The sequence below is a fragment of the Stigmatopora argus genome, chromosome 3 (genome assembly GCF_051989625.1).
Source record: "Stigmatopora argus isolate UIUO_Sarg chromosome 3, RoL_Sarg_1.0, whole genome shotgun sequence".
NCBI lineage: Eukaryota > Metazoa > Chordata > Actinopteri > Syngnathiformes > Syngnathidae > Stigmatopora > Stigmatopora argus.
In genome coordinates, this window is record NC_135389.1 from 18623717 (window position 1) to 18648099 (window position 24383).

Genomic DNA, 24383 nt, shown 5'->3' on the forward strand with positions numbered 1-24383 from the left:
AACCCCCCAAAAACCTTACAAACACCATACGAGTCGTACAGTGTTTGTAAGGTTTTTGGGGGGTTTGTAAGGGCAATCATAATCATTTATAAGGGCAGTTATCGGCAGAGGTTGACAGGTATGAGATATATCCTTTTAAAAAGATGAAAAAGGAAAAAAAATGGTTGCTAATAAAAATTTAGACTGAAATAGAGTTCATTATAATTCATTGGTTGGCAACGACGGTGAATTTTGGTTCATTCGCGGGTCACTTGCTGTTGATTTGAAGTCATTTCCAGCATCGTGACCGCCATATTTACATTTTGGAACTTTTAGGCCGCGCCAGAGAAATTCTTGTCGTAAATGCCGTAAAACATTCCAGTTCGTAAAGTGAAGAAAGACGGTGGTCCACCGCAGTCCAATTTTGATCGCCTCATATGGTTAAAGAATAAATAAATCTGATGTTGGCGTTCTCAGAGACAAATGACTTGTGATTAAGTTAACTGATTGGCTGCCATTGACGTCTATTGCGCATGTTCGATTGTTTTTAAACTGGTGCCTCGGCTCACTCGAGGTTGGGAACCGCCCACCTACAAAAAAACAAAGAAATCTCCAGCATTGCGACGGAGAAAGGAATTTCAGCTGTTTCCGAGTGCTTGGTCGGGGGAGGACGCGGCGGCTTTCGTTACCAGCTTCCTTCCGCCGCCGCCGTGGGGGTGGTCACCACGGTGACGTGCAACTGGGCCGCGGCCTCCTTCGCCCGTTGCTCGCCTTGGGACGGGGACGCCGGCCGGGTGGCCTCGGCTTCTTCCGCATCGTCGTCGTCCTGCTCCTCCTCCTCTTCTTCGTCTTCTTCTTCATCCTCCTCCTCCTCCTCTTCGTCGAGGCGCTGTTGTTGTTGTTGTTGCTGCTTCTTGCGGCAGCATGGTTTGAACAGGTGGGGGTCGATCAGCACCTCTCCGAAACGACCCTTGTAGATGATTCCGCAACACACTTTTTGCCTGAAGGCGCACAGGAAAAAGACATTTGGGGATTTTCATTGGATGCCAGCCTCCCTCCCCCAGTCAAATTGGATTGGACGTCTGGAGCCGTCAATGGCAGCATGTGTAATATGACATTTGAATAAAAAGCCATTTCAGAATGTTAGATGGGCCATAATCAGAGTGTCTTAATTCATTTTAGTCATATTTCATTGATTTCTACATTTTAAATTGAAATCATCAAATATATATCATTTAATATTGTTGATTATTATGATGAAAAATGATCACTTCCCCTCTAAACAGTTGAAACAGGATGTTTATGTAAAATGGATGAGCCTCAGACGAATTAAGAATATTATTAATATTATAGTGGATAAATGGTTTGGAAAAGTGGTTAGCGCGTCGGCCTCGCAGTTCTGGAGTCGAGGGTTCGATCCCAAGTTGGTCCACAATGTGTCGTGTTTGCATGAATAAACAATTATGCCATAGGAATGCACCTCTTCCAGTACGTGAGGTCCAAGAAGGAGAAGACGGGCGAGCGGGCCGAACCCGAGCCCAGCTCGCCATCCGAACCGTCGTCCGACAAGATGCTGTAGCTGGGCGACTGAGCCGGGGAGGCGCTGGACGTGGTGCTGTGAGCGTCAGAATCTACGGCGGGAAGAGCAGACCTGCGGTCAGACTTGGCCGACCCTTCGGGGAGCCAAAAATGGGCCAGAAGGAAGACAGACTGTTTCGCTTCAACTCCGTGTGCAGCCTGTTGATCTGGCCGGGACGGGCTTTCTTGACCGCCGACTTGATCTTCTTTGGCCGTGAGGTCAACTTCAGGCTGGGACCGCCTCGGGCGTCCACCACCTAAAAGAAAAGACCGGTTCATTAGAGCAGCGTCTCCCAACCTTTTTTGAGATGCGGCACACTTTTTGCATTGAAAAAATCTCAAGGGACATTTTTTTTTCATTTAAACCAAGGGTGTCAGACTTGATTTCACGTGGGCTGGGCAATTTTAGATATAATATTTAGATTTTTTTTTATAAATGGATTAAAAGCCCTGAATATTGAGTTTTTTTTATAGATCTAAAACAATGTTTATTTTGGCTTTTTTTATATATTTTTTTAGATTTTACAAAATGATTTTTTAACTAAAAACACAGAAAAAATGGATTAAAAAATTTACAATTATTGATTTTAAAAGGGGGAAAATCAGGAAATTTAATATACATCTATACTCTTCATTTTAATTTGATCCGAAAACAGAAAGTCGGCACTCATGATTTACTTTTCCGGGCCACACAAAATGATGCAGCGGGCCAGATTTGGCCCCCGGGCCACCACTTTGACACATGTGATTTAAACCTATGTCGCTTATATTAACAATAGTCATTCTCATCAAAGTTTTATCAGCAGGAATCACATAAATCTCCAAAATGATCCAAAATCCAATTTTTCACACTGACCTAATGTCACCAAAATTTGATGCCTGCGGATCGGGAACAACTTCTGGTTCGAGCGATGCAAAAACAAGTAATGTCATGTTTTTAATCGCATCATTTTATGACTTTTCTCCAAATATGACTTAAATCTCCTAATATTATGCCAAAAAGTGCTCACAAAAATAAGCGACAAAATGACTGTTTCACAATTTGAATCTTGTAATTGTATAATCTATAATTTAACGCTCATCATATTTTGACCTTAACCTTGTAATAGTTCAATTTTAATCTCAGTACATTCATATTATTTTTTCTCTCTGAATATTACATTGTATGACTTTTTACAATTTCCCACGACACAGTGGTTGGGAATCAGTGCATTAAGAAGGATTAGCGTCAACATTGACGCTTTTCTAGAAGAAAATCTAATTTATCAACATCTTTTGGTCATTTTTTTTTTGCTGGGGCACATCGATTGGACACGTTGTTCCGGCGCTGAAGAAACTCACGTGATTCCAGTTCTTCTTGGTTCCCACGGGGAGCTTTTTCCATCTCTTCACCAGGAGCACGCAAGCGTTGCAGATCTCCCCGGATCGTGTTTCGCTCAATCTGCAAGACGTCTGGTTAGGGGGGGGGAGGGGCTTCTTTGGGGTGGCGGCGCCCATTCTCCGCTTACCCGAAACAGCTCCTGAAGTCTTTCTCGTAGCGCTTGCTGTCCGTGAAGCGCGAGCTGGAGGACTTGGCGCGGCAGATGCAGCAGCCGTCCAAACTCCGGTACATTTTCGGCTTGTGGAAGCCGAACATCTGAGAGCCAAAAAAGACGTCAGAAAATTAATTTGAATAGTCATTAGCGATTCCCCGATAGACTTCCGATCCGATTTTCCTCAATGTTTTTTTTACCCAGACCAGACCTGCCAAAAAATGATATTTCCTAGTGGATTTTCACATTTTGTGACCCCTTTTCTTGTGGCATGTACCAGCGATGAGTGCAAAAAAAATAAAGCTAAAAATGATCGCATTTTCGAATGCTTGTGAAATAGTTTCAATAGTTACTTCTTGCAAATGAATTAAAAAAATTGCAAATCAACTATGACTCATGTTTTCGTTGACGCAAACAGACACCGATAAAAAGTCAGTAAGGCGTCCCGAGCGCTATTGAATAGTTAGCCAAAAACTGTGAGTAATGCACGCGTGACAATTGAAAATAGCAACACAACCAAATCCGTACAGACGACATATTTATATTAGATAATTCATGATTAATTCATTTACTATTTCTCTATTTAAGAAATAAGTTAACTCAATTATTTGAAATTAGATTTTTAAGTTGATTCTAATTTTGTGTTTATTAACTAAAATAAGACACAGCCGTCTTAAAACTCAAAACCACAAGTATTAGAGGATTATTAGATCTTATATAAAAAAAATATGTATAACAAAATTATGTATGCTACTGTGCTGCTTCTTTTTACACTGAATCATTTTAGGTTGCAGCAAACAATTCAAAATGTCATTCACGCCAAATCCCTCCTGATAAAATTCCTCACATTAAAATGCAAACAGCTGCATATCATACAAAAAAAATGGGTGAAACTCCCCATTATTTATCGTAATGACACTAAACTTTTATCGGATGTGACATTTGACGTGTGAATTAATCCCAAAGCGGGATGCTTAGTCACGAACGTGGCCCTAAATACCTTCTTTTTTTTTTGCCTGACCCACATGGGCTGGTGTTGTTGGGTGGGAGCGCGCAAAGTAGGTCAACAGTCAGACAGTGTGTCAGACAGATCATGTCGCCACGCTACACGCTTTGCTTCAGCCGCGTCCAAAATATTAGCCGGCACGCACGGCCATTGATGAATCAAGCGCGGCTGCTGAACAGGGATTCCACGATGTTGCTAGGCAAAAAAAGTGAAGTCTCCTCAGCACCCGGGGAGCGCAACTGCGGCAAAACCCGCAAAGCCGCGCCCCCCTTCGACCGAGAGGGTGTGTAGAGTTTTTTTTTTTTTTGTGCCATCAATCCTAGGGGGTCTTCTGACGGTATGAAGCCAAAGAGATGCCACAATGGACAGAGAGCACACTCGGATAAGTTTGGAGTTGGAAGCACGGGTGGAAGAAAAGGGGTGGAGCCATTGGGACTCATACACGGCCATTGACGGCAACGGGAATGTCCTGGTGGCATATTTTTGCATGCCACCGAGTCCCGATCCAATACATCGGAAATCTATTATAGGGAAAAACAGTTCATGGTTTTTTTTTTTTAAACAAAACTATAACAACAGGTGTCAAAGTGCAGCCCGTGGGCCGGAAGTGGTCCCCCAATAGGAAGTCAAATCGATTTTCTGCCTGGCAGGCACTTGGTAGTTGGTTCATACTCGACGCACAGCTTTCATTTTTTCGACATTCGCGCCAAGTAAGTGAACTTTTTGGGCCAAAAATAAACTGGTCCGGCCCACATGAGCTCTAGTTGGCATAAATGCGGCAACCAATACCCATGTTGTTGCTTTTTTTTTTTTAATAGATTGCAAAAACAGCTGTAAAATGACTTGTTATTTTCCGTCACATGAGCAAATAGAAAAAAAGTTTTCGTTTTTCCTGTTCCTTCGATAGGCAGTTTTACAAACTTGAAAGTGAAGCATAAGTGATTGCCAGTTTTTTATAGTATGTTAATTCCTCCTGACTTGTATTAACCCCTTGACCCAAGCTATATTTTCAAACAATTTGAAACGTACATTTTTATTGTCTTTTTTCTTCTCTGTAACTTCAAGTATTCAGGCTTAAACTGTCACTTTTTATTGAACCGAAGCAAATCAAATGGTTCACAATTTTTTAACAATCGTTCCTGAATCGCATTGTGGAATTTAAATCTTTTTGAATTGTTTGTGCGAAATATTCCCATCCCTCGTAGTCATCCAGCTACTTCGCGTGAGGGCCGACCCAAACTTGAGAGTGGGTCATCCTCATATTCCTAGACGATCTTCGGCACACAAGCCAGCGCTGTGACGTCACTCAACATGGCAACGAACTCGCACACTTGAAAGGCGGCGGAAGGAGCGCGTGGCGGAGGGAGACGTGATGCGAACAACAACAAAATTTCCCTTCAACGCCTTCCCAAAAGTCGCAAAACTCACCGCATAAACTCTCACAACCCCTTCCTGACCACTAACACGACTTTTACCCCCGAGTAGCAAAGCGCAATCGTCATTTTGTCCGCCCAGCGCCGCCCACTCTTTCACTCGCCGAGGCAGCATGGCAAGCCACACGACCTCCTTCATGCGCACCCATTTTTTTTTAAAGCGCCACTTCTCCTCGCCTGCTATAAACCCGCCATTCGCCTCAAATAACGACGCCAAGTCTCCAAACAGGCGCGAATTCGACCCATTTTTACTCTTAACGAGTAAAAAAAAAACGATTTTAGTCATTTGATATGAACTGTTGAAGCGCCGCCTCGATGTTCCGTCGACTTCAAAGCGTTTCCAAAAGCCCGAAAAGGCGAGCGTTTGCTCGGCTTAAAAGCCTTAAAAGACGTTCGCGTTGTATTTCAAAGGACACCATTTAGCGGCCACATTCTTATGTACGTGTTAGCTTGTTTTGTTGACAGCCTAATGCCGCGTGCTCTCGCACACGGGTGGGCGTGAGAGCTCCTCCAACTTGGCCGGGACGCACGCCCCACTCCGGCCGACACATGGTGAGCCCCAACGCCCCCCTGAACACATTTATTGAACTATTTCTCCCCCAAAACCGACTTCTATCGACATTTTCGAGCGGTTTCTTTACCCACCCCCCTTTAGGGGCCAGCACCCTCCCCCCGGCTGCCAGCTGCATCGACTCCCGAACAACAGCCATCGCACGCGAAAAACATTTCGTTGAAAATCCTATTCTAAACCCGTTTTTACTTGTTTCCACTTAACTTTAAGTGCAACTTTAACGGCGACCACGCGACGTTTGATGTGAAATTCCGCGGGTTAAGAGTCCAAAGACTGCCAAAGCGACGACTAACGTGAGAAAAACAACATTTTAAAAAATACAACAGGCTGCTCACCTTGAAAAGTTGTTTAAAAACAAATATTCCGTAGAGGGGTTGTGTTTTAAAAGCGGGCAACGGCGTTCGTTTCTTGTTGATGTCTGCGCCTGTGGGCCGGACTGGAGAGTTGTGAACGCGAGTGCGCATGCGCCGTGCTTACACGCCTCCATTTCGGAGTCCGCCGTGTGATTCTTCAATCGCGCTCATTTGCATAAAATGACGTCGTGACGTAGACGTGCGTCTGCCTTCTGCTGCCCATATAAGGATGGGAACGTTGCGCGGGAACGGGAGGCTCGGCCCCAGTTGCTAGGGCACATTGGAGAATGTCAGCAAAGGGGCGGGGCTAAGCGCTTGACTACAACCCCACCAGATGGCACGACGCACGAATGCTGGAGGTGCGATAACATATAATTATGGGACTTCCAATTAATTGAGAGAGAAAAATATGAAATACAGCAATTGAAATACTAAATAAACTTTGTAATTACAACAAATTTAGAGTGGTCTCATACTTTTTACAGTTGCGTATTGCCCTTTAAAAAGTGGCCTTTTTAATCTGAAGTACTATGACAAGCAGAATATTTGATACTTACATAATTAATTTCCCGACAAATTCATTAGAAGAGAATTTATAATCACTTTAAGAAATTCTGGTGAGTTACTACACCACTGTGTCAAAGCGCTCTAATCAAAGCAACATTTAAATTTCTATTTTCCATGGATTAAATGTATTCAATTTTGGAAAAAAACATTTTCAACTTGCAGTATTTTTAACACAAACAAATTTAGATTGTAGCCTCTGCTTGTATATGAACATATTATTTAGGAAACATTGAAACAAATCAATTCAACTGCATTTATTGATCATCTTTCATCCTGCCGCGCACGCAATTATGGATTCATAACGCGTCAAAAATAGCCATATTGCAACTTCATTAAGCCACGCCCCGTGACAAATTCAACTCATAAATCAAGGTACCATACCTTAACTAAATGATAAAAGAAACAACTGAATGCACTTGTTTCATTAGTAACTTTAATGTGTAACTCCACATTTTAATAAATAAACCGTCATTTATTGCGCACTAATCTGTATTTAAACAACAATAGAGGCTTGGTTACATAGTGCTTGCGGGACAGTGCAGGATAAAGACGTTACTTTTAACCAATTACGGCGAACCCCCGCCGTATCGTAGATTTTTCAGCAATAGTTTTTTGGGGCAAACTCATATGCCACCATTTTGACTGCAGTGGACAAATGAACGAATGTGATTGCAGGAAAATGGGAGCGTTCAATTTCCATTTTAAGGTACCGTATTTACTAGCATATAAGCCGCCTCCACACACAATTTAACAATTTCTCGCGTATAAGCCGCCCTCTGGTTCACAAGTTTCCCCTCCATTTTCATGGTTACAATAGTGAGTACAAATGTGTTACTTTGAAGGGAAAATCTTGAGGAAAAATCATCACACATGGTATTTCTGAGATACTGTATGAATCAAAAGCACATTATTAGGGTCAATATATGGAATTAATTCATCCAGTAATGTTATTTTCTTACCGCAAAACAGAAAATAACCAACAAATAGTACATCTTACTTTGCCGAGGATAGCAAGTCTTGTGCGCATATAACCCGTACCCCTGATTCAGTCATCTTTTTTTTTTTTGTTACAAATACGGCTTATATGCGAGAAAATACGGTACTTCCAGGTCACTTGCGGTACATTTTGGATCATTTCCTATTGAATTTTAGGGTCTTTCCGGGATGCTACTTGTTTGTTTATCGGTCACAGCTCATTTTTGCGGATTTTCAGGTTACTTCCCATTGGTTTTCGTGCATTCCAAGGTCCCCCATTACCTCAGTGGCAGCCATTGAAGGCATCTTCGCCCCTGCCCAACCCCTACGGCCGGATGGGACCCCCTAGTGAGCCACTTTCGGCCCGCGGGCCGCACGTTTGAATTGGACATCTATCTTTCTAAGTGACGGAAAACGAAATAAAGTAGTCAACTTTCCTCATGTCGTTCCAATTTTCTAAGTAAACGGGGGTTCACTCAATAATACCACATGGTTTTAACGAGCCGGCGCGCTCGATTTAACACTTTGATGTCAGACAAACAGCAGGACTACCATCCACAGGATCAGAATCTAAACGTTTGACACAAACAAACTCGAAAATAGGTCACGACACCGAGAGGTTATTGGATGAGGCCGACGTATTTACAACGACGAGAAAATTTGGGACTCCCGCCGACACAAAAAAGGTGAATGAAGTAAACAAGAATCCACATCATCAAAAATGCATGGTAAGATACCACAAAACAACGGAAGGTCACTTACGTTCCTCCGGCGTGGAAATAAGCGAATAAGGCTAAGGTCCGAGATAGTTGACTTCACAATACGCTAGAGACAAAACAAACAGATTTGGCCATGCGGGTTTCTTTTTTAAAGTCAAGAGAGTGCAAGCGGTAACCGGATGAGGGTTAACGCTTTCAGGTAGTGCCGTGCAATATGAAAAAAAGATGTCCTATCGCTATACGAGCGATAACGATGTGCTACCATTTAATCTTCTCAATTATGTGATAATATAATTATAAGAACTTTTATCCCATTCGCTGTTTAATGTTTCAAGTAGTGCTGCAACTTCAAACTATCCATTGTAAACAAGTAGCATGGTAGTATACATATTTTTTCTTCAATGTATTGATAGCTAATTATCTAATAACTACTATATGAGATTTCCAAATTGAAATGGATTTGATGTCCATACCTCTCGATGGAAGTGAACGAATTGAAGGCTAAAGCAATAAAATAAACCAAAGGAGTAAGGTATAGTATAATATATATGTACTTACATTTACATTACTGAAACAAACTTTAAAAAACAAAGATAATTAATATAAAAAAAATATGAAATGTTTTCTTTCGATATGTCAGGTTTTACACCTCAGCTGAGCGTAGTGAGGTACTGTAGACGCAACTAATGTCATCTACTGTTTAAAATGAGCACTGCCACAGAATGTTAAATGAATTTAAGCTTCTTGTCTGGGCCATATTCAGTGATATGTTCACCATTTGCTGCAGGCCAATAAAAATAATTTGGAGATTCAACATGCTAAGACACAAAAAAATGAGGAAAAGATTGAATAAAACTTTTAAAATAGGGAGTTACTCTTCAATATATCGTCATATCGTACAGCACTACTTTCAGCGTTAACCATTTCTAACCGAGCATTTGTTCTGAGGTTTCGTTTTTTTTTTCCACAGTGTAGTCACACAAACGAGACTCCGCCCACTTCCCGAAGCAGATACGGCGTGTAAAGACATTGACGGCGCAAAAGTTTTGGAACTCACCGTCCGCAGCGCTTTTCTTCATCCAGTAATTTTTCTTTTTTTTCTTCTTTTTTTAACAGTAAATGAAGAGTTCAGGGCTGGGTTTCGTCAGAGGGCCACGCCTTTGACCAGCGACGACTCCAGCGTGACGGCGAACTCGTTGAGCGTGTGCAAGATGCGCGAAAGCGTACCCACGGCGGAGCGGTCGCGCATCAGGGCGCCGTCCTCGTAGGTCCGTGAGGTCAGGGGACACTCGGCCAGGAGGGGGAGCCACTGGGAGAGGAGGCGGTCCCTGCCATTGACAGCGTCAGACGTTACGTATATAAAAATACCGTACCGGTCGGAAATATGAGGAAAATATTTCTGCTTTTATTCATTTGAATTTCCTTAATTTTGTTCATTTTGTTGTGCGTATTAATGTGGAATTTCAGCGCCACTGACCTGACTCCCAAGCAAACCAAAAGCTGGAATTTTCCCTCTTTCCCGATGTTTCGCGGCGACGCGCTGATGGAGTTGACGTAGTGGCAGAGCAATTCACAGGGCGGGTCCTTTATCAGCATCGAACCTGGCGGGTTGCCCGGCTCCTCGGCCGTCTCCATGGAAACCACGGCTTTCTCTACGACAATACGCAAAGGATTTTAGGCGGGGTTTCGGATGATCGTGTGATCGGAAATTGGGCTCCATCGTGCGTCATTGGTAAGAAAAGATCAGTTTCTCCAAATGTATTTCTGAGCATTAACTCATTGGCTGCCACTGACGACGATAGACGTCCAAAAGTAGTAGCGGTACTCACCCACAAAGTCCCAAACGAAGACATTTCTCTGGAAAAGACGGCTGATTTTGAAGCCGTGGAGGAGGAACTTCTCCAAAGACGGAACCAGACCTCCCTCGCCGCATAGTAACGCGGTCAGGTTGCCTCTCTGCCATGAAGAAAATGGATAAAAAAAGATCATTTCAAGCCAAAGTTCCCACACGGCGAAAAATATATTCCGTTTTTATTGATTGTCATTTTATTGTCGTTTTTATTGTACATTTTGAATTGTTTCTTATCGACCACCGATGGTGGTCTCGTGACATTGAAAATGAACGGGGCAAGTAAAAATGTATGGGGAGGTTTTATGTCCAATTTTGTGAAGCTTTTTACCCAAACTGAACTAAAAATGGACATTTTCGGAATGTTTGGGGAACGGTCTGAATCAGTCAAATTGTTTTTGAACCGATTGGTCGACTATCGTCATCTGGGATAGGCTTTAGCACCCCCCACCACACTCGCGAGGATAAGCGGTACAGAAATTGAATGAATGAATAGTCGACTATCATAAAAATAATCGGTAATAGATACTGTCACATTGAAGTTATTGATCCAAAACACACCTCTTGTTCAGGTTTGTGGAAGTGCTTGACGAGGTTATTAGCAGCCTCTCTCATATCTTCGTGGACTTCAACCGATATGACTCCTGGAAGTGAACCCGAGTATTAGTCAAATGAAAAACCAAAGTAAGTACCACGGAAGTTGAAGTACGCACTGGTCCGGTTTGCAAGCGAGCCCAGAACGGCCCGAACGCCCTGAGAAGGCGAGGCCAGCTCCGGCGGCGTTCCCGTCCACCTTCCGGAATCTTCCTCCCCGCCGGGCGACACCACTTGACCGATGAGGACTCGCTCCAGGCTGCCGTCGCCCACGCCTTTCCCCAACCATCGGCCGCACGGGAACCTGGCCAAGGGTGGCTTTTAACATTAAAAAACCCCAGAAAACAAAAAAAACCCGCCTGACTAAAAACGTCATCTTCTTACTTATACGTGTGGCCTGTGATCTCGTTGTAGACCATGACGCAGTCGATGAGACACTTGGCTAAAAGGCCCGAGTTCTCCTGCCCCAGCTGCAAGGTGCTGAGTCGGCCAAGGTTTTTGCACTGGAACAAAGGAAACAAATTTAGCGGCGGCATTTTGAAAAGGCAAAAATGTGAAAACTAATGTTGCATTAGAACCCGTTGAAACAAACCTCGAAAATGATCTCCTGCGTGTTCTTGGGAATCTGCCTCACTCCCGAATCTCCCATTTCTCCAGACACGCAGACCCACGGGTTGACTGTCGCCATGGCGATGCTCAGCTTCTTCATGGGAATGATGGCCACGCGATAGGGAATGCCTGAAAACAACGATGGACTTTAACTCCTCAATCAGGATTTTCTTTCCCAACCTGGTCTGGACTCACTGATGGAAGGAAAGGTGTGAGTGAAGCAGAGGTAGTCCACCGTGTTGAGAGATAGAAGATGGAAGAGAAACTGCTCTCTTTCTTCTTCGCAGAGAAGGAAGGCGTGCGGCTTGTATAATTGTCTGCGTGGAGAAAAGAGTGCAAATGCAGGTCAGATGAGGCACAGAGCAAAATTGAGAAACGTATTTAAAGTTTACTTCAGCAATTCCTGGTTTGTGAGTAACTCTTTCAAGTGTTGCGAGAGCATCTTCTTCTCCAAGGCCAAGCTGATCCACGCCCGGGCTTGTCCCACTTCGGAAAGACCCTCACTCATTGTCTGGATAAACCTGAAAAAGTCAAGTTACATACTGATTTTGGGGGGATTTTAAGTTATTTTTTTGCTCCCTTTGGCCCTCTGAGAAGGTCTACCGTGGGTGTGTGGATATATCTACTCTCGCTTGCTAGCGTTGAGAGCTAGCCGCTTTTTCGTAATAAAAATATGGGGATTTATGGACAAATAGGTATGATTAATCCGACCATAGGACGATTTGAAGGCAATTCTCGGTCGTGAGACTCATTTAAAATGAATTTAGATACTACTATGCTAGCGCTGACACCAAGCTAGCAGCTTGTTGCCTTTATAAAATAACATTTTAAGGCTAAAAAATAGGCAGTTAGACATGTTTAAAAAGAACAGAGAGCCACAGTGTGCTATGAAAAACCTATTATGCTAGCACCGACAACTGTTAGCCCGGTTCATCAAGAACTTTGGGAGTATTTTGCTTCTTTTATACCAAGTATTTTGACAAAAAAATTGACCTTAACAGTGCAATCCGACAAGGGCTCTTCTATATTTATTTAATGTCATGGAATTTGGGTGTTGCTCACTATTTCCAGTACGAGCTCATCCCTACCCTCACCTCATATCTTGTAGCAAGGATCCTCTTAGTAGCATGACGCCATCTTCACATGCTCTTTGCTCTGTTCCTGAAGATAATTTGAGCCAAATAAAAAAATAGGATCTCCTATCGAGCGCCATAATCCCAACCACGTTCTACCTGGAGACTCTGCCGGCACCTCTTTCTTCTCCAGGGCCGCGTTGTAGTGAAGCAGGTGGGACCAAAGAGCCGACTTGCCCTATTGCGGCACATTTGGCGACGCTTAAGTAGGCACCCTGACGTCACTGAGCGGCGTGCGCCATGATGTCTGACCTGTTTCATCTGCAGACCGTGGCCCCAGGTTCTTTCTAGTAGGTCACACAAACCGTGGATCAGCGTGTTCTCCTGCAGACCCGTGATGTTGGCTTCGCCCTGAGCCGCTTCCACGCTCTCCTTCCCCATTCGCTCCATCAACATACGTTTAGTCTACAGGAGCGCAGAGGGAAAAAAAATTAGACCCAACCCGAATTCTCCACTAAAAGAAAATGACCGCATTTTTCGGACTATAAGTCGCATTTGGAGGTACCGTATTTTGGATTGGATTGGATAACTTTATTTATCCCGTATTCGGGAAATTTCGTTGTCACAGTAGCAAGAGGGTGAGAATGCATTTTAGACATGAATAGATAAGTAATAAGTAAGTTAATAAATAAAATAAATACATGAATAAATATATAAATAAGCGTGTTGTTGTATATTTATGTATATATATATGTGTATATATGTGTATATATATGTATATGTATATATATGTATATGTGTATATATGTATATATATGTATATGTATGTGTATATATATGTAGATATGTATATATATATATATACATACACATACATATATATACATATATACATATACATACATATATACATATATACACATATATACACATATACACACATATATACACATACATACATATATATACACATACATATATATACATATATACATATATACATATATATATACACATATATACACATATATATATACATATATATATATACATATATATTCATATACATATATACACATATACATATATATTCATATACATATATACACATATACATATATATTCATATACATATGTATACATGTATATATATATATATATACACACATGTATATATACATATATATACACACACACGTCCGATTATTATTATTATTAACACAGCCATTTTCTCGCACATTAAGCCGTATTTGTCGCAAAAAAGGGTACGGCTTATATGCGCAAAAATTACACACCATAACACATAAGAATGCGGCCAGTACGGTCATTTATTTCAAAGTAGACATAGTCATAACCTCGGTGGAAGCTCTCACCTTTAATCGATATTCGCTCAGCAGCCCTTGGACGAAATCCCTGTGAATCTGAGCGATGACTTGGGGCGACAGGTCCAGAAACTTCAACTGGTTCAACGGCTTCCTTGCTAGCGAGTGCTTCTGAGAAAAAAGAACCAAAAAATGACGCTAAATAGTACTTTTTTTTTGAAAACTTGGGTGCGATCGGCAAACAACGGACCTGTCTTTGTTCAGCGTCCGGTCCGGCTAGCTCTGCTGCAGATGATGACTTCCTGGCATTGCTTTTGCGTGACGCCATGACACGACTGGACCGCCTCGAAAGGAAATAATCACACATTCATTTATAGCGATTCTGTCTTTGATCAATTTCTTCAGGACTTCAATTTCTAATTCCTGCTCGTCACAGGATAAAGACAACGATTCTAGACTAGTGTTTTCTATTGAGTCGTAGGCCCTATGCCGGAAACCTTACCTTTGGTTTCCACTATGTAGAGGCAAACTGTTCCATGACAAATTGATAAAATAGTTTATTTTACATAAATTGAGCCATTTTAGTTGTGATTTCTTGGACATTTTTTTTTACTTTAAGGTTTGTTTCAATAGTGTCAAAATCGTCTGGATACATATGTAAATATTTTCTGCATTATACTAATGCAGGGGTGTCAGACTCGGGTTGGTTCGCGGGCCGCGTTAACGTTAACTCGATTTCATGTGGGTTGGACCATTTTAGATATAATATTTAGGTTTTTTTTAATAAATGGATTAAAAGAACTGGATTAAAAGCCCTGAATATTCAGTTTTTTATAGATCTAAAACAATGTTTATTTTAGCTTTTTATATATATTTTTAGATTTTACAAAATGATTTTTGAACTAAAAACAGAAATAAATTATTAAAAAATTACAATGATTGATTTAAAAGGGGGAAAATCAGGAAATCTAATATACATCTATACTCTTCATTTTAATTTGATCCTAAAACAGAAAGTCGGCACTCATGATTTACTTTCCCGGGCCACACAAAATGATGCGGCGGGCCAGATTTGGCCCCCGGGCCACCACTTTGACACGTGTACTAATGGATCCTTTTGTTACCTTAACTTATTATTCGCCATGGCAAAACATTCCGATCTTCTGAAATAGATGTGATTTCCGATAAATTCCCATCCGATTTCTGATCGGGGACGTCCCTAATTATTTCTATTGCACAATTTCAATAGTTGTGGATCTGTGTGAGTCTTGGTCATCTATTTTAGAATACTGTTTGACAAGATAAATTATTTAATTAGCGTGGGAAAAAAAACGGTGATAGACGGACTTAAGGTAATTAGCGATGTTTAGTTAGTTTGGGCTGGGGTCGATAGGTGTAGAAAAGTAAGTTAAGCTTGCTAATAAAAAGTCATTTAAACTCCCTGTCACTCTCATGTCGTGTCTATTTTTTAACACTTCAACTCTCGTAAAATGCCAAGTACAGCTCAGCAAAAGCGCTCGTCGTTACAGTCGGCGCTCCTGCCACGCCTGAATGAATCGTTCACGTTACGACTCGACAGCGAGCGGCGCTCGCGGCGAGTCAAAAAGAGTTACGGGGTAGACAGGAGTGAGCCAAGCGCCGTATAAAAGCGCTCCATTTACAGCTAATCAAGCTCATTTGCGAGTTCCATTTGGACCGGCGCCTTCAATTGCCATCGCGCTGAGTCAATGCCGCTGTCTTAGCGTTTAGCGCTCGGTCGTTTGGGCAGAGAAAAAGACTCACTTGTTGGTGTTGGGCGAGTGTGAGAGGACGTCGGCCTGCAGTTTGGGAAAGTAGCCCGGCTGGTGGCGACCTTGGCCGATCTTCATGTCCAGGAGGTGCGGGTGGATGGCCGTGTGGTCGGCCTTCAGGTGTCTGCGTTCGATGGACTGGGCTGCAGGCACAGACAAGGTTTTTTTTTTGTGACGGTGATAGACGTCTGATCCATTTTCATGTCAAATTATTTGACTATTTTGAAAGTCATTACATTGTTTAAAGACATTGCTTTCCTAAAAAAGGACAACTTTAGATTTTTTTTAATAGTAAATCTTTTTTTTTTTGAACAAATATATATCAAACAAAAGGAAAATATCTTCTCATGTTTTCCAATATTCCTATTTTAATGAAAAACAAAAAAGTAAAGCAGTATATAGTCTCTTTTATCAAAAACAAAAACAATATTTTGTCCCTAAAATAATATTTAAAAAGAAAAAAATTGCAATCCGTCAAGAAAGAAAACAATTATCATTAAAATTGATCAAAATATTATTAGATGTTTTTCCAAACATCGGCTTTTACTTTGAAAAAACGCTTACACAACTATGTGGGTTCATGTTTTTTTCCATTGGAACTTTGTTTAACAATTAGCTAATCACCAAATATTTTTGGTGAAGAATAAACTACAAAAATATAGATGCTTTGAAAATCCAGTGGAAGGAAGCTAAAAGGGGGTGGAAAAAAAGAGGCTAATAGAGGACAAAAACATCCCCCAGTACATTCTTTTACGCACCCCCATGTTTAATATAGCACGCCATTCGCACCCCTCCCCCGCAACTCCAAATCCTCTCGCGTTGCCTTTTATGTTAAATGAATTGGATGCTCATAGAAAAAATGTTTTATTCATCTGATGTTCTACCGCCCAATTGAGCAGAAGAAGCAGCCTACCTAAATATTCGAAAGCGCTCCTGATTTTGCACAAGTGATCGACTTAAGTGGGAAGAAAAAAATATCACAGTAGAGTTGCTGAAATCAATCGACTAATTTGTCTTTACCTGAATCAAATATGGTGGCGTATTTCCCGTAGCGGCCACCGGGGCAGTCGGTCGGCTCCGTGCGGGCGAGTCGTTCCTTTTCCAGGCGGGTGTCGAAAAGCTGTTGCAGCGGCTCGCGCTCGGCCCAGCGGGAGATGGCCTTGCCGTCGGCGAAAGAGGAAAACATGGATGTCTCCAGGAAGCGGGACAGGAAGTGCAAGTGGGTCACAGGTTGAGCTGCCAGGAAGGCACCCTGAAATATAGATTTAAAAAAAAAATCATTAACATCAAATTAATCTGGTCAGAAATCAATGAATAAGAATTATTAGGGGTGATCCCGATTGACGGGATTGGAAATTGGGCCCCAGAAGATCGGAATCGGGTAAAACAGAGCAGATTTTTTACCATGTACCGTATTTTCCGGACTATAAGTCGCACTTTGTGTAGTTAGTCTGGTCCTGCGACTTATAGATTAATTTTTTCAGCCCCGGCGGTTGTCATGAATTTACCAAAGAAGAAACACTGAAAGCGATATGATTGCGAATTATCCCTTTTTAAAAAAAATTTCAAGGTACGATAATTGGGTACACATCCCTCGACATGGATCGGCGCTCAGCGTACCTTGTCAAAACAGGGCGTTCCCTCTCTGTTGCTCATCCAGGAATCCAAATCGTGCGCGCCGTGGACCACAAAGTCCTCGTAGCGGCCGAACATGGCGGAGAAACGCCCGGCGAAAACCTCCCTCAGGCGAAGGTTGCTTTTAGCCACAGCGAGAGCCTCTTCTTCCTCCTTCCAGACGCATCCCGGCGTCCGGTCCGGGCCCGGCGGCTGATCTCCGCCGCACCCCCGGGCCAGAGCCTGCAACCTCTCCAGCACCTCCAGCTCGTCGCCTCCCAGGTTCCCGTTCCTCCTGTCCTCCATGAGGTCCTCCAGGACTAAACTGCTGAGTCGAGAGGAGGTCGAGGTGGCTTTCGTCAGAGCGCCTCCTTCCCGGAGGATCTCGCCAAGTTCCCGGATGAGCTCGGCTTGCTCCGGGAAGGCCGGGAGACCTTCGGGGAAGTCCGCGCAGTGGCCGTCGATGTCCACGAAGCAAAGGTTGGCCTGTGCGGGAATAACGGAGAATATACTCAAAAACTGAAGAATGGTCGACACTGCAAAAGTGCGTGGAGGGAGAGGTCCAAAAGGAGGTCCTCACCTCGTGGGGCAAGTGGAGGGCGGCTCGCGGAATGCCGTCCCTGCGCTGGATGCCCATCAGGAAGGGCACGGGAGCGTCCAACAGGTGGTGCAAAGGTGTGGAGATGATGGGCAGGTAGATGTGCTGCCACTGGAAGGGGAAGAGCAAGGTGCTGATGCCCTCGGCGACCGTCATCAAACGCTGGCAGTCTGGACCAATCAGAGAAGACGATAGGAAGAGTGAGGTCAAGGTGAGCTGCAGCTTGCTCGTCAAGTTGAAAGTCAAAACACGTGCTTCAACCAATGACGTCCAAACGTTCTTGACCACAACACTGCATTGGCCGCTATCGACGGCGCTAACGTCCAATCCATTTCGACTGGGAGGGGCGGATGAAAAGGACTGTAGGTGGTGGGCCATTGCGACATTTTGGATCATTTATTGGAGATTATGTTAACTTCTGGTTGACAATCACCCCACACTTAGCTGGCCTCCCATTGGCTGTCTCACAACAACAGATGTGTTTGTGTGCTAACGTTAGCTTCCTCCTTACACAAATGTTTTTGCATGCTTGTGATTCATTTAAGTATGGCGTGTGATTGTGAGTGTGAATGGTCATTTATCGTCGTACGACTGACCGGCGACCAGTCCGGAGTGTAGTTTATCTTGGTACTCGGACGTTTGGTCGCCCGGACGTTTGGTCGCCCGGACGTTTGGTCGCCCGGACGTTTGGTCGCCCGGACGTTTGGTCGCCCGGACGTTTGGTCGCCCGGACGTTTGGTCGCCCGGACGTTTGGTCGCCCGGACGTTTGGTCGCCCGGACGTTTGGTCGCCCGGACGTTTGGTCGCCCGGACGTTTGGTCGCCCGGACGTTTGGTCGCCCGGACGTTTGGTCGCCCGGACGTTTGGACGCCCGGACGTTTGGTCGCCCGGACGCTTGGTCGCCCGGACGTTTGGTCGCCCGGACGTTTGGTCGCCCGGACGTTTGGTCGCCCGGACGTTTGGTCGCCCGGACGTTTGGTCGCCCGGACGTTTGGTCGCCCGGACGTTTGGTCGCCCGGACGTTTGGTCGCCCGGACGTTTTGTCGCCCGGACGTTTGACAACATGACAGAGAGTTTACTGTTGAAACCAGCTCTCGTCCGGTCACGGTTTGTCTTTGTGCACGTATAAACCGTGCCCTTGATTCAGTCATCATTTTTTTTGTTACAAATACGGCTTGTATGCGAGAAAATTAATTTGAGGTCCCATTGTAGTATAATAATCGGACATAGGCTTTGTCATCATCAATGACTCGACAAAATGTCATCATACCCAGAAACTGCATATGACGAAATTGGTAGTGTAATAAACAGGTTGTGTACATACCTTGAGAGTAGAGCAAGATCTGCGTCTCCAGCAGCGAGCAGGTAAGCAGTCGCACCATGTTCTCCACCCCCAGCAAGGAGAAGGCCTCCCCCAGGGGATACTCCCCCAGCGGGAGCTCGCCGGGGCCAGGTCGCTGGCACAAGATGGGCCCCTGCACGCCGTGAAACCTCAGCGAGCGCCCGGGCGGCGGCAGCGGCACCTCGTACAGAATGTTGTGAATGTAACTCTCCAGCGGTAGCGGCGGCGCCGTCCGGGACGCGGCGGCTCGGTGCAGCTGAGACAGGAAGTGTCGGGAGGCTCCCAGGAAGGGGAGCGGCGTCAGCAGGCACAGCGCTTTGGACGCGTAGAGCGTGTCGCGGGCCGGGTCGAAGCCGGTCCCGCCGGCCGCCGCGGAGTCGCCGTCCGATTCGTCCGAGCTGCTGGCCAGCGAGTCCGTGCTGGACGCCGACGGCGAGGAGGCGGCGGAAGACGCGCAGGAGGACGGCGCCGAGTGGCGCTCCACGTGGTGCATCCGCTGGAGCGTCTGCATGGCCGAGACGATCCGCGGGCCCGCCACCTCCTCGTAGAAGGTGTGCACGAAGCCGTAGGAGCGCGAGCCGTCTTCCGAGCCCAGCGTGAAGGAGTGGAAGCGGGGCTCCGGCAGCTCGGCCCGGGTGCTGAAGGACAGCCCCCTTGGCATGCATAGCTGGCGAGAAAAAAACATGGCCGCTCAGCCCCCAAAAGTGTCCCATGCTGTTCCCCGCGAGCCATCGGCGGCGATCTCACCATGTTGACGGCATCTTTGTCCAAAGGGTTCCTCTCCGTGCTTTCCGGGTAGTGGACCAGAACTCTGGACTTGAAGGACCTCTGAATGGGGCTCTGTTCGAAGCTCTCGCCTGCAATACGGTTGGAAAGTATTCGTTATCCTCACAAGGGTCGCGGGGGGTGCTGGAGCCCATCCCAGCTAGCTACGGGCACCAGCTAGGCGACAATTTTAAGTCTCCATTCAGCCTACCCTGCATGTTTTTGACATCTGAGGAAACCTGAGTACCCAGAGAAAACCCACACAAGCCAAGGGAGGACCGACCTGGGTTCGAACCCACAAACCAAGAACTGTGAGCCTGACACGCTAACTACTTGTCCACCTAAACAAAACAAAAAAATGTAAATTACTGTCGAAATCTTAGAAGAATTAACATAATAGTTTGGGACAACAAAGCCACACCCACCTAAGCTCAAAAAAAGGAAATGTAGTATTTGTCACAGGTTAATAAGTCACACTGGACAACGGCTATTTTCGGAGTATGGGACGGTAGCAAATGTTCATTTTGTGCGTCTAATATTGCGAAACAAAGAAACAAAAAAATACGTAACCACAATATGATATCAATTCAATAATATCCAGAACATACATTCTGGTCTACTGCAAGTGCAGATAAAAAGCAGCTGGTGTGGCCGGCCATTTTTATCTCCTTCACTTGATATTTTTGTCCTCCTCTGCTCAAGTGTTGATGCACGAGCTCTTGTGCAGCTGCTCTTCGATCAAAACCAGACCAAACAAGTGCTTGAAGCACACGCAAATCTCCTTGAGAGAAAGAAAGACCTGTTTTTTTTTATCTGCACCTTCCTTACTCACTAGTTCCTTAGTACTATGTTGTTCAAATCAATGTATTCTTCATTTCATCCATTTTCAACTTTAAATCAAAAATAAAATGAGCTAGAAACACAAGGTCAATCCCAGCTAGGAGGCGGGGCCCACCCTGAATTGGTTGCCAAGGAGACAAACAACCAATCAAATGTTTTCTAAATACATACTTTTCATAGAGTATCCTTTTAGCAAAAAAATAAAAAATAAATAGACACAATAGAAATGTACAAATATGCCAACATCCACACACCAATGTAAACTGCATAATCCCTGAAACATAAAAAAATGGAATTAAAATGATAACACATTTAAAATAATTAGCATAACATGCATTCACTCAGACTGTGGTAGATGTTTTAGACACCCTTTTTACAATTGCCTTTAAATTGTGTTTTTTATGATCGGATTAAACCCAAAGCTATAAAATCTATAAAAAAAATATGTTACAGTAAGAAAAAAAATTGGCTCTTGTGCACCCCCAAATAGTTTCCCCCTTCGGCATTCCCCCAGATTGCCCATAGCAAAAACCGGCCCTGCGTTTCAGGTGTCCTCTTGCTGATGGATGAAAAGAAATATGTCGGCCTAGCAAGTTCTCAGAGTGCAAAATATATTTAGCTTTCACTTATTTGAGCAACGCGAAGCACAAATGGAAGGTCGGGCAGTCCTGGCTGTCCGCTCAAGTCACCCCTGATACAGCGAGGCCGTCGTCAGGCGTGAACGGGCCGAGCGGAAGCCCGAACCCGGCATTCCGACGTGCAACGTCATGTGAAATTTGATTAGGCTGCACAACACACTGCATTGCATGCACGAGGCAACAACAGTGCATTGTTCCCGAGTGCCTGGGAATTCTCGATTGCTTAAAAATCTCAACACGTATTCATTGTGGAGGGTTAAAACTTCAATGTGTAAAAAAAGGATTCTTCTGAAAGTTGACCAATAACCAGTTATTCAACTAGTCAACTCATCGGCTCATGTATTATTTATTGTTACAGTACTCTACTATTCAGAACCGTGTTAGGTTAAGGGTTAGCTTATGTTAGCCTCAGTTGCGTATGTACGTCTGGCAAAACTGTTCAAATGTTATGCTAACAAACGCCAATTGAGCCAACAGCCTGTGGTTAAGGCTAAAAACTGTTCAAATGTTATGCTAACAAACGCCAATTGAACCAACAGCCTGTTGTTAAGGCTAAAAACTGTGAAAATGTTATGCTCATTGAACCTGTTGTCCATTTTACGATTAATATCCAAAGTCTAATGAGCATGTTTTTTTTCAAACTATTTAAATGATAGCATCTTGTCAAAGAGTATTCAAAAATAAACAATCAAGACTCAATAAGATCTATAACTATTGAAATTGGACAAAAATAATGATTTATGTAACATTGTGGATCTGCATTCTTCAAAAACGATAATGTAATGGAGGAATAGCTATTGTCAGAGATCGTATGACTCAATGGAAAATTAGTAGATAGGTGAGCACACATGTTTCTCGTGAAATGCAAATTGGAAAGTGGGTCAGAGGAGGAAGTAAGTCCCCAAGAACATGACATTTTACCGTCCAAGTTCAAATGAGAAGTTGGAGCTCTATACTGCTAACACATGACTACTGGATCGGGTCCGATATTGTCCAAAAATAGCTGTATCGGGTCCCAATATTGCCAAAAAATAGCTGTATTGGGTCCCGATATTGTCCAAAAATAGCTGTATCGGGTCCCGATACAGCTATTTTTGGACAATATCGGGACCCGATACAGCTATTTTGTGTCGCACACAGTCCAAAAAAAAAGCTAAATAACCAAGTACGGCTACTTTTGCAGTCTGATCCGGATCCAACATTTTCCGCATGGTCTTTCGCGCCCCGGCTTAAGAACCAATGTTCCCATGCAGCCAGGAAATCCCTTGAAAGAGCATATCCTGCTACGGCTTCTGCTGCAGTGGTGCTGAGATGGCCCACTGTTACATAAGCAGATTGGCAAACACCCCAACGCCGGAGCGCTCGGTCGCCCCCTCGCCAGCGAGCCGGCCATTTAAGAGCACGCCGGCTAGTTGGAAGACCAAATCACCCGCGGCTTTATGATATACGTATATCCTCCATCCTTGCCACTACTATACGACACCGACTCAGACTGGTGGCCATAATTTGAGAGAGGGGCAATCTCATGGTTATTGTTTTTTTCCTCCATTTCAAGCATTGAAGTGACGTTAAATGTTCCAGACGTCAATTTTTCTCGAGGATTTATTAATTCCTCTTGCCTTGCCTGAGAATAAAAGCCCTGTCGATTGTTATTGCCATGACAACCCTTCAGACATCTTGCCAACATCAGTCACACAACCAGTTATTCTCAGGGTCAGGTGGAGAAAATGGGGAAGGATTGGCAAGAGAAAATATGACTGGTTTTATCTCATAAACGGCCATGGACGGCGATAAACGTCCAATAAATTTGAACTGATTGGTGAATGAACAGTTCAGTGAAGCATGAATTCACTGGGTTAACATGAACTATGACAGCAGGGGAAAAAGGACAATAGCTTTTGAATGATTGTGTCGTTTCAAAACGATACACTAAAAGCATTCAAATGTGATGAAATTCCCCGAATTTAAACGTTATTTAGCGGACTTGCTTAAATATATTCAATAAAACATGCTTTTGGTTTCTTTGATGTACCTTCTGAGTATTGATAGCATAACAAAATGGGGCTGATAAGCTTGCGGGTGACTAGCAGATTGTAAACAACGACATGTTACGTATTTAATGGGTTAAAATTAGATTCTGAAAGACTAAAAATATAACATTTGGCTGTTTAAATGTCGAGTATTTCGGTAGGTACCTGCTCCATCATCCGGCTCCAGGCCCGTCTCCGGGTCCAGTCCACACACGACGAAGTAGTGGGCGAAGCGGCATGAAGCCGATCCCGTGGCCGCCCCGGTGGTGCTCATCCTCGGTCAAACGGAGAGAGAACGCTGCGTGGGAATCCGTCTAAACGCCAAGCTGTCGGGCGAACATAGCCGTGACGAGGCGATTTCTTCGGAAGAAGGTCGCCGGCCTCTCGGGAGTCAGGCTGGGTGTTGTTCGCGCGAGGGTTCGCCTGGCGAGTGGAGGAGAAGCACCGGATGGTACGACGGTCATCTCATGTGAGCTGGCGGGGGGAGGAGGCGGCGAGCCGGGCTTGGGAGGGGAGGAGCTGCACGGGTGATTGCTGGAGGAGAGAGAGTTAGCACTTGAACGCATCATCCGGCAACAATTCCTTGGAGTGTTTTTAGGGGAAGGA

The 24383-nt window shown here is 44.1% G+C and overlaps 2 protein-coding genes across 6 annotated transcripts; both read right to left on the bottom strand.

Moving 5' to 3' along the window:
• Window positions 1-98: 98 nt before the first annotated feature.
• On the bottom strand, window positions 99-6570 carry LOC144071404 (SIN3-HDAC complex-associated factor-like). Its single transcript, XM_077596471.1, has 6 exons — window positions 6435-6570; window positions 3066-3193; window positions 2899-2998; window positions 1691-1814; window positions 1460-1610; window positions 99-980 (listed from the first exon to the last, which is right to left on the bottom strand). Exons 1-6 carry the CDS (start codon window positions 6561-6563, stop codon window positions 665-667), a joined length of 948 nt encoding a protein of 315 aa, XP_077452597.1. The 5' UTR covers window positions 6564-6570; the 3' UTR covers window positions 99-664.
• Window positions 6571-7430: 860 nt separating this feature from the next.
• On the bottom strand, window positions 7431-24271 carry LOC144071348 (DENN domain-containing protein 5B-like). Of its 5 annotated transcripts, XR_013299615.1 has the most exons (23): window positions 23943-24271; window positions 20252-20361; window positions 19487-20171; window positions 18145-18332; window positions 17571-18050; window positions 16971-17202; window positions 15943-16093; window positions 14663-14689; window positions 14411-14504; window positions 14212-14331; window positions 13151-13303; window positions 12998-13076; window positions 12860-12926; window positions 12158-12286; window positions 11961-12082; window positions 11749-11894; window positions 11541-11659; window positions 11276-11460; window positions 11124-11206; window positions 10543-10669; window positions 10191-10365; window positions 9771-10041; window positions 7431-8819 (listed from the first exon to the last, which is right to left on the bottom strand). XR_013299615.1 is itself a non-coding variant. In XM_077596357.1 (22 exons), exons 1-22 carry the CDS (start codon window positions 24049-24051, stop codon window positions 9858-9860), a joined length of 3762 nt encoding a protein of 1253 aa, XP_077452483.1. In that variant the 5' UTR covers window positions 24052-24271; the 3' UTR covers window positions 7431-9857. The 5 variants fall into 5 exon arrangements, 4 of the variants coding, with proteins under 4 accessions (XP_077452483.1, XP_077452482.1, XP_077452485.1 ...); XM_077596357.1 differs by having other exon boundaries at window positions 7431-10041; window positions 14212-14328; XM_077596356.1 differs by having other exon boundaries at window positions 7431-10041; window positions 23943-24270.
• Between the last annotated feature and the right edge of the window lie 112 nt (window positions 24272-24383).

Excerpts from the sequence above, each read along its gene's own strand:
- LOC144071404 (XM_077596471.1), bottom strand. The coding sequence starts at position 6,563 with ATGCGCACTCGCGTTCACAACTCTCCAGTCCGGCCCACAGGCGCAGAC. Across the intron at positions 1,815-2,898 it reads CCAAGAAGAACTGGAATCAC|GTGGTGGACGCCCGAGGCGG; the intron begins GTGAGTTTCTTC and ends CTTTTCTTTTAG. Across the intron at positions 981-1,459 it reads GACCTCACGTACTGGAAGAG|GCAAAAAGTGTGTTGCGGAA; the intron begins GTGCATTCCTAT and ends GTGCGCCTTCAG.
- LOC144071348 (XM_077596356.1), bottom strand. The coding sequence starts at position 24,051 with ATGAGCACCACCGGGGCGGCCACGGGATCGGCTTCATGCCGCTTCGCC. Across the intron at positions 14,332-14,410 it reads CGGACGCTGAACAAAGACAG|AAGCACTCGCTAGCAAGGAA; the intron begins GTCCGTTGTTTG and ends CTTTTTTCTCAG. Across the intron at positions 12,083-12,157 it reads ACAAACCAGGAATTGCTGAA|ACAATTATACAAGCCGCACG; the intron begins GTAAACTTTAAA and ends TTCTCCACGCAG.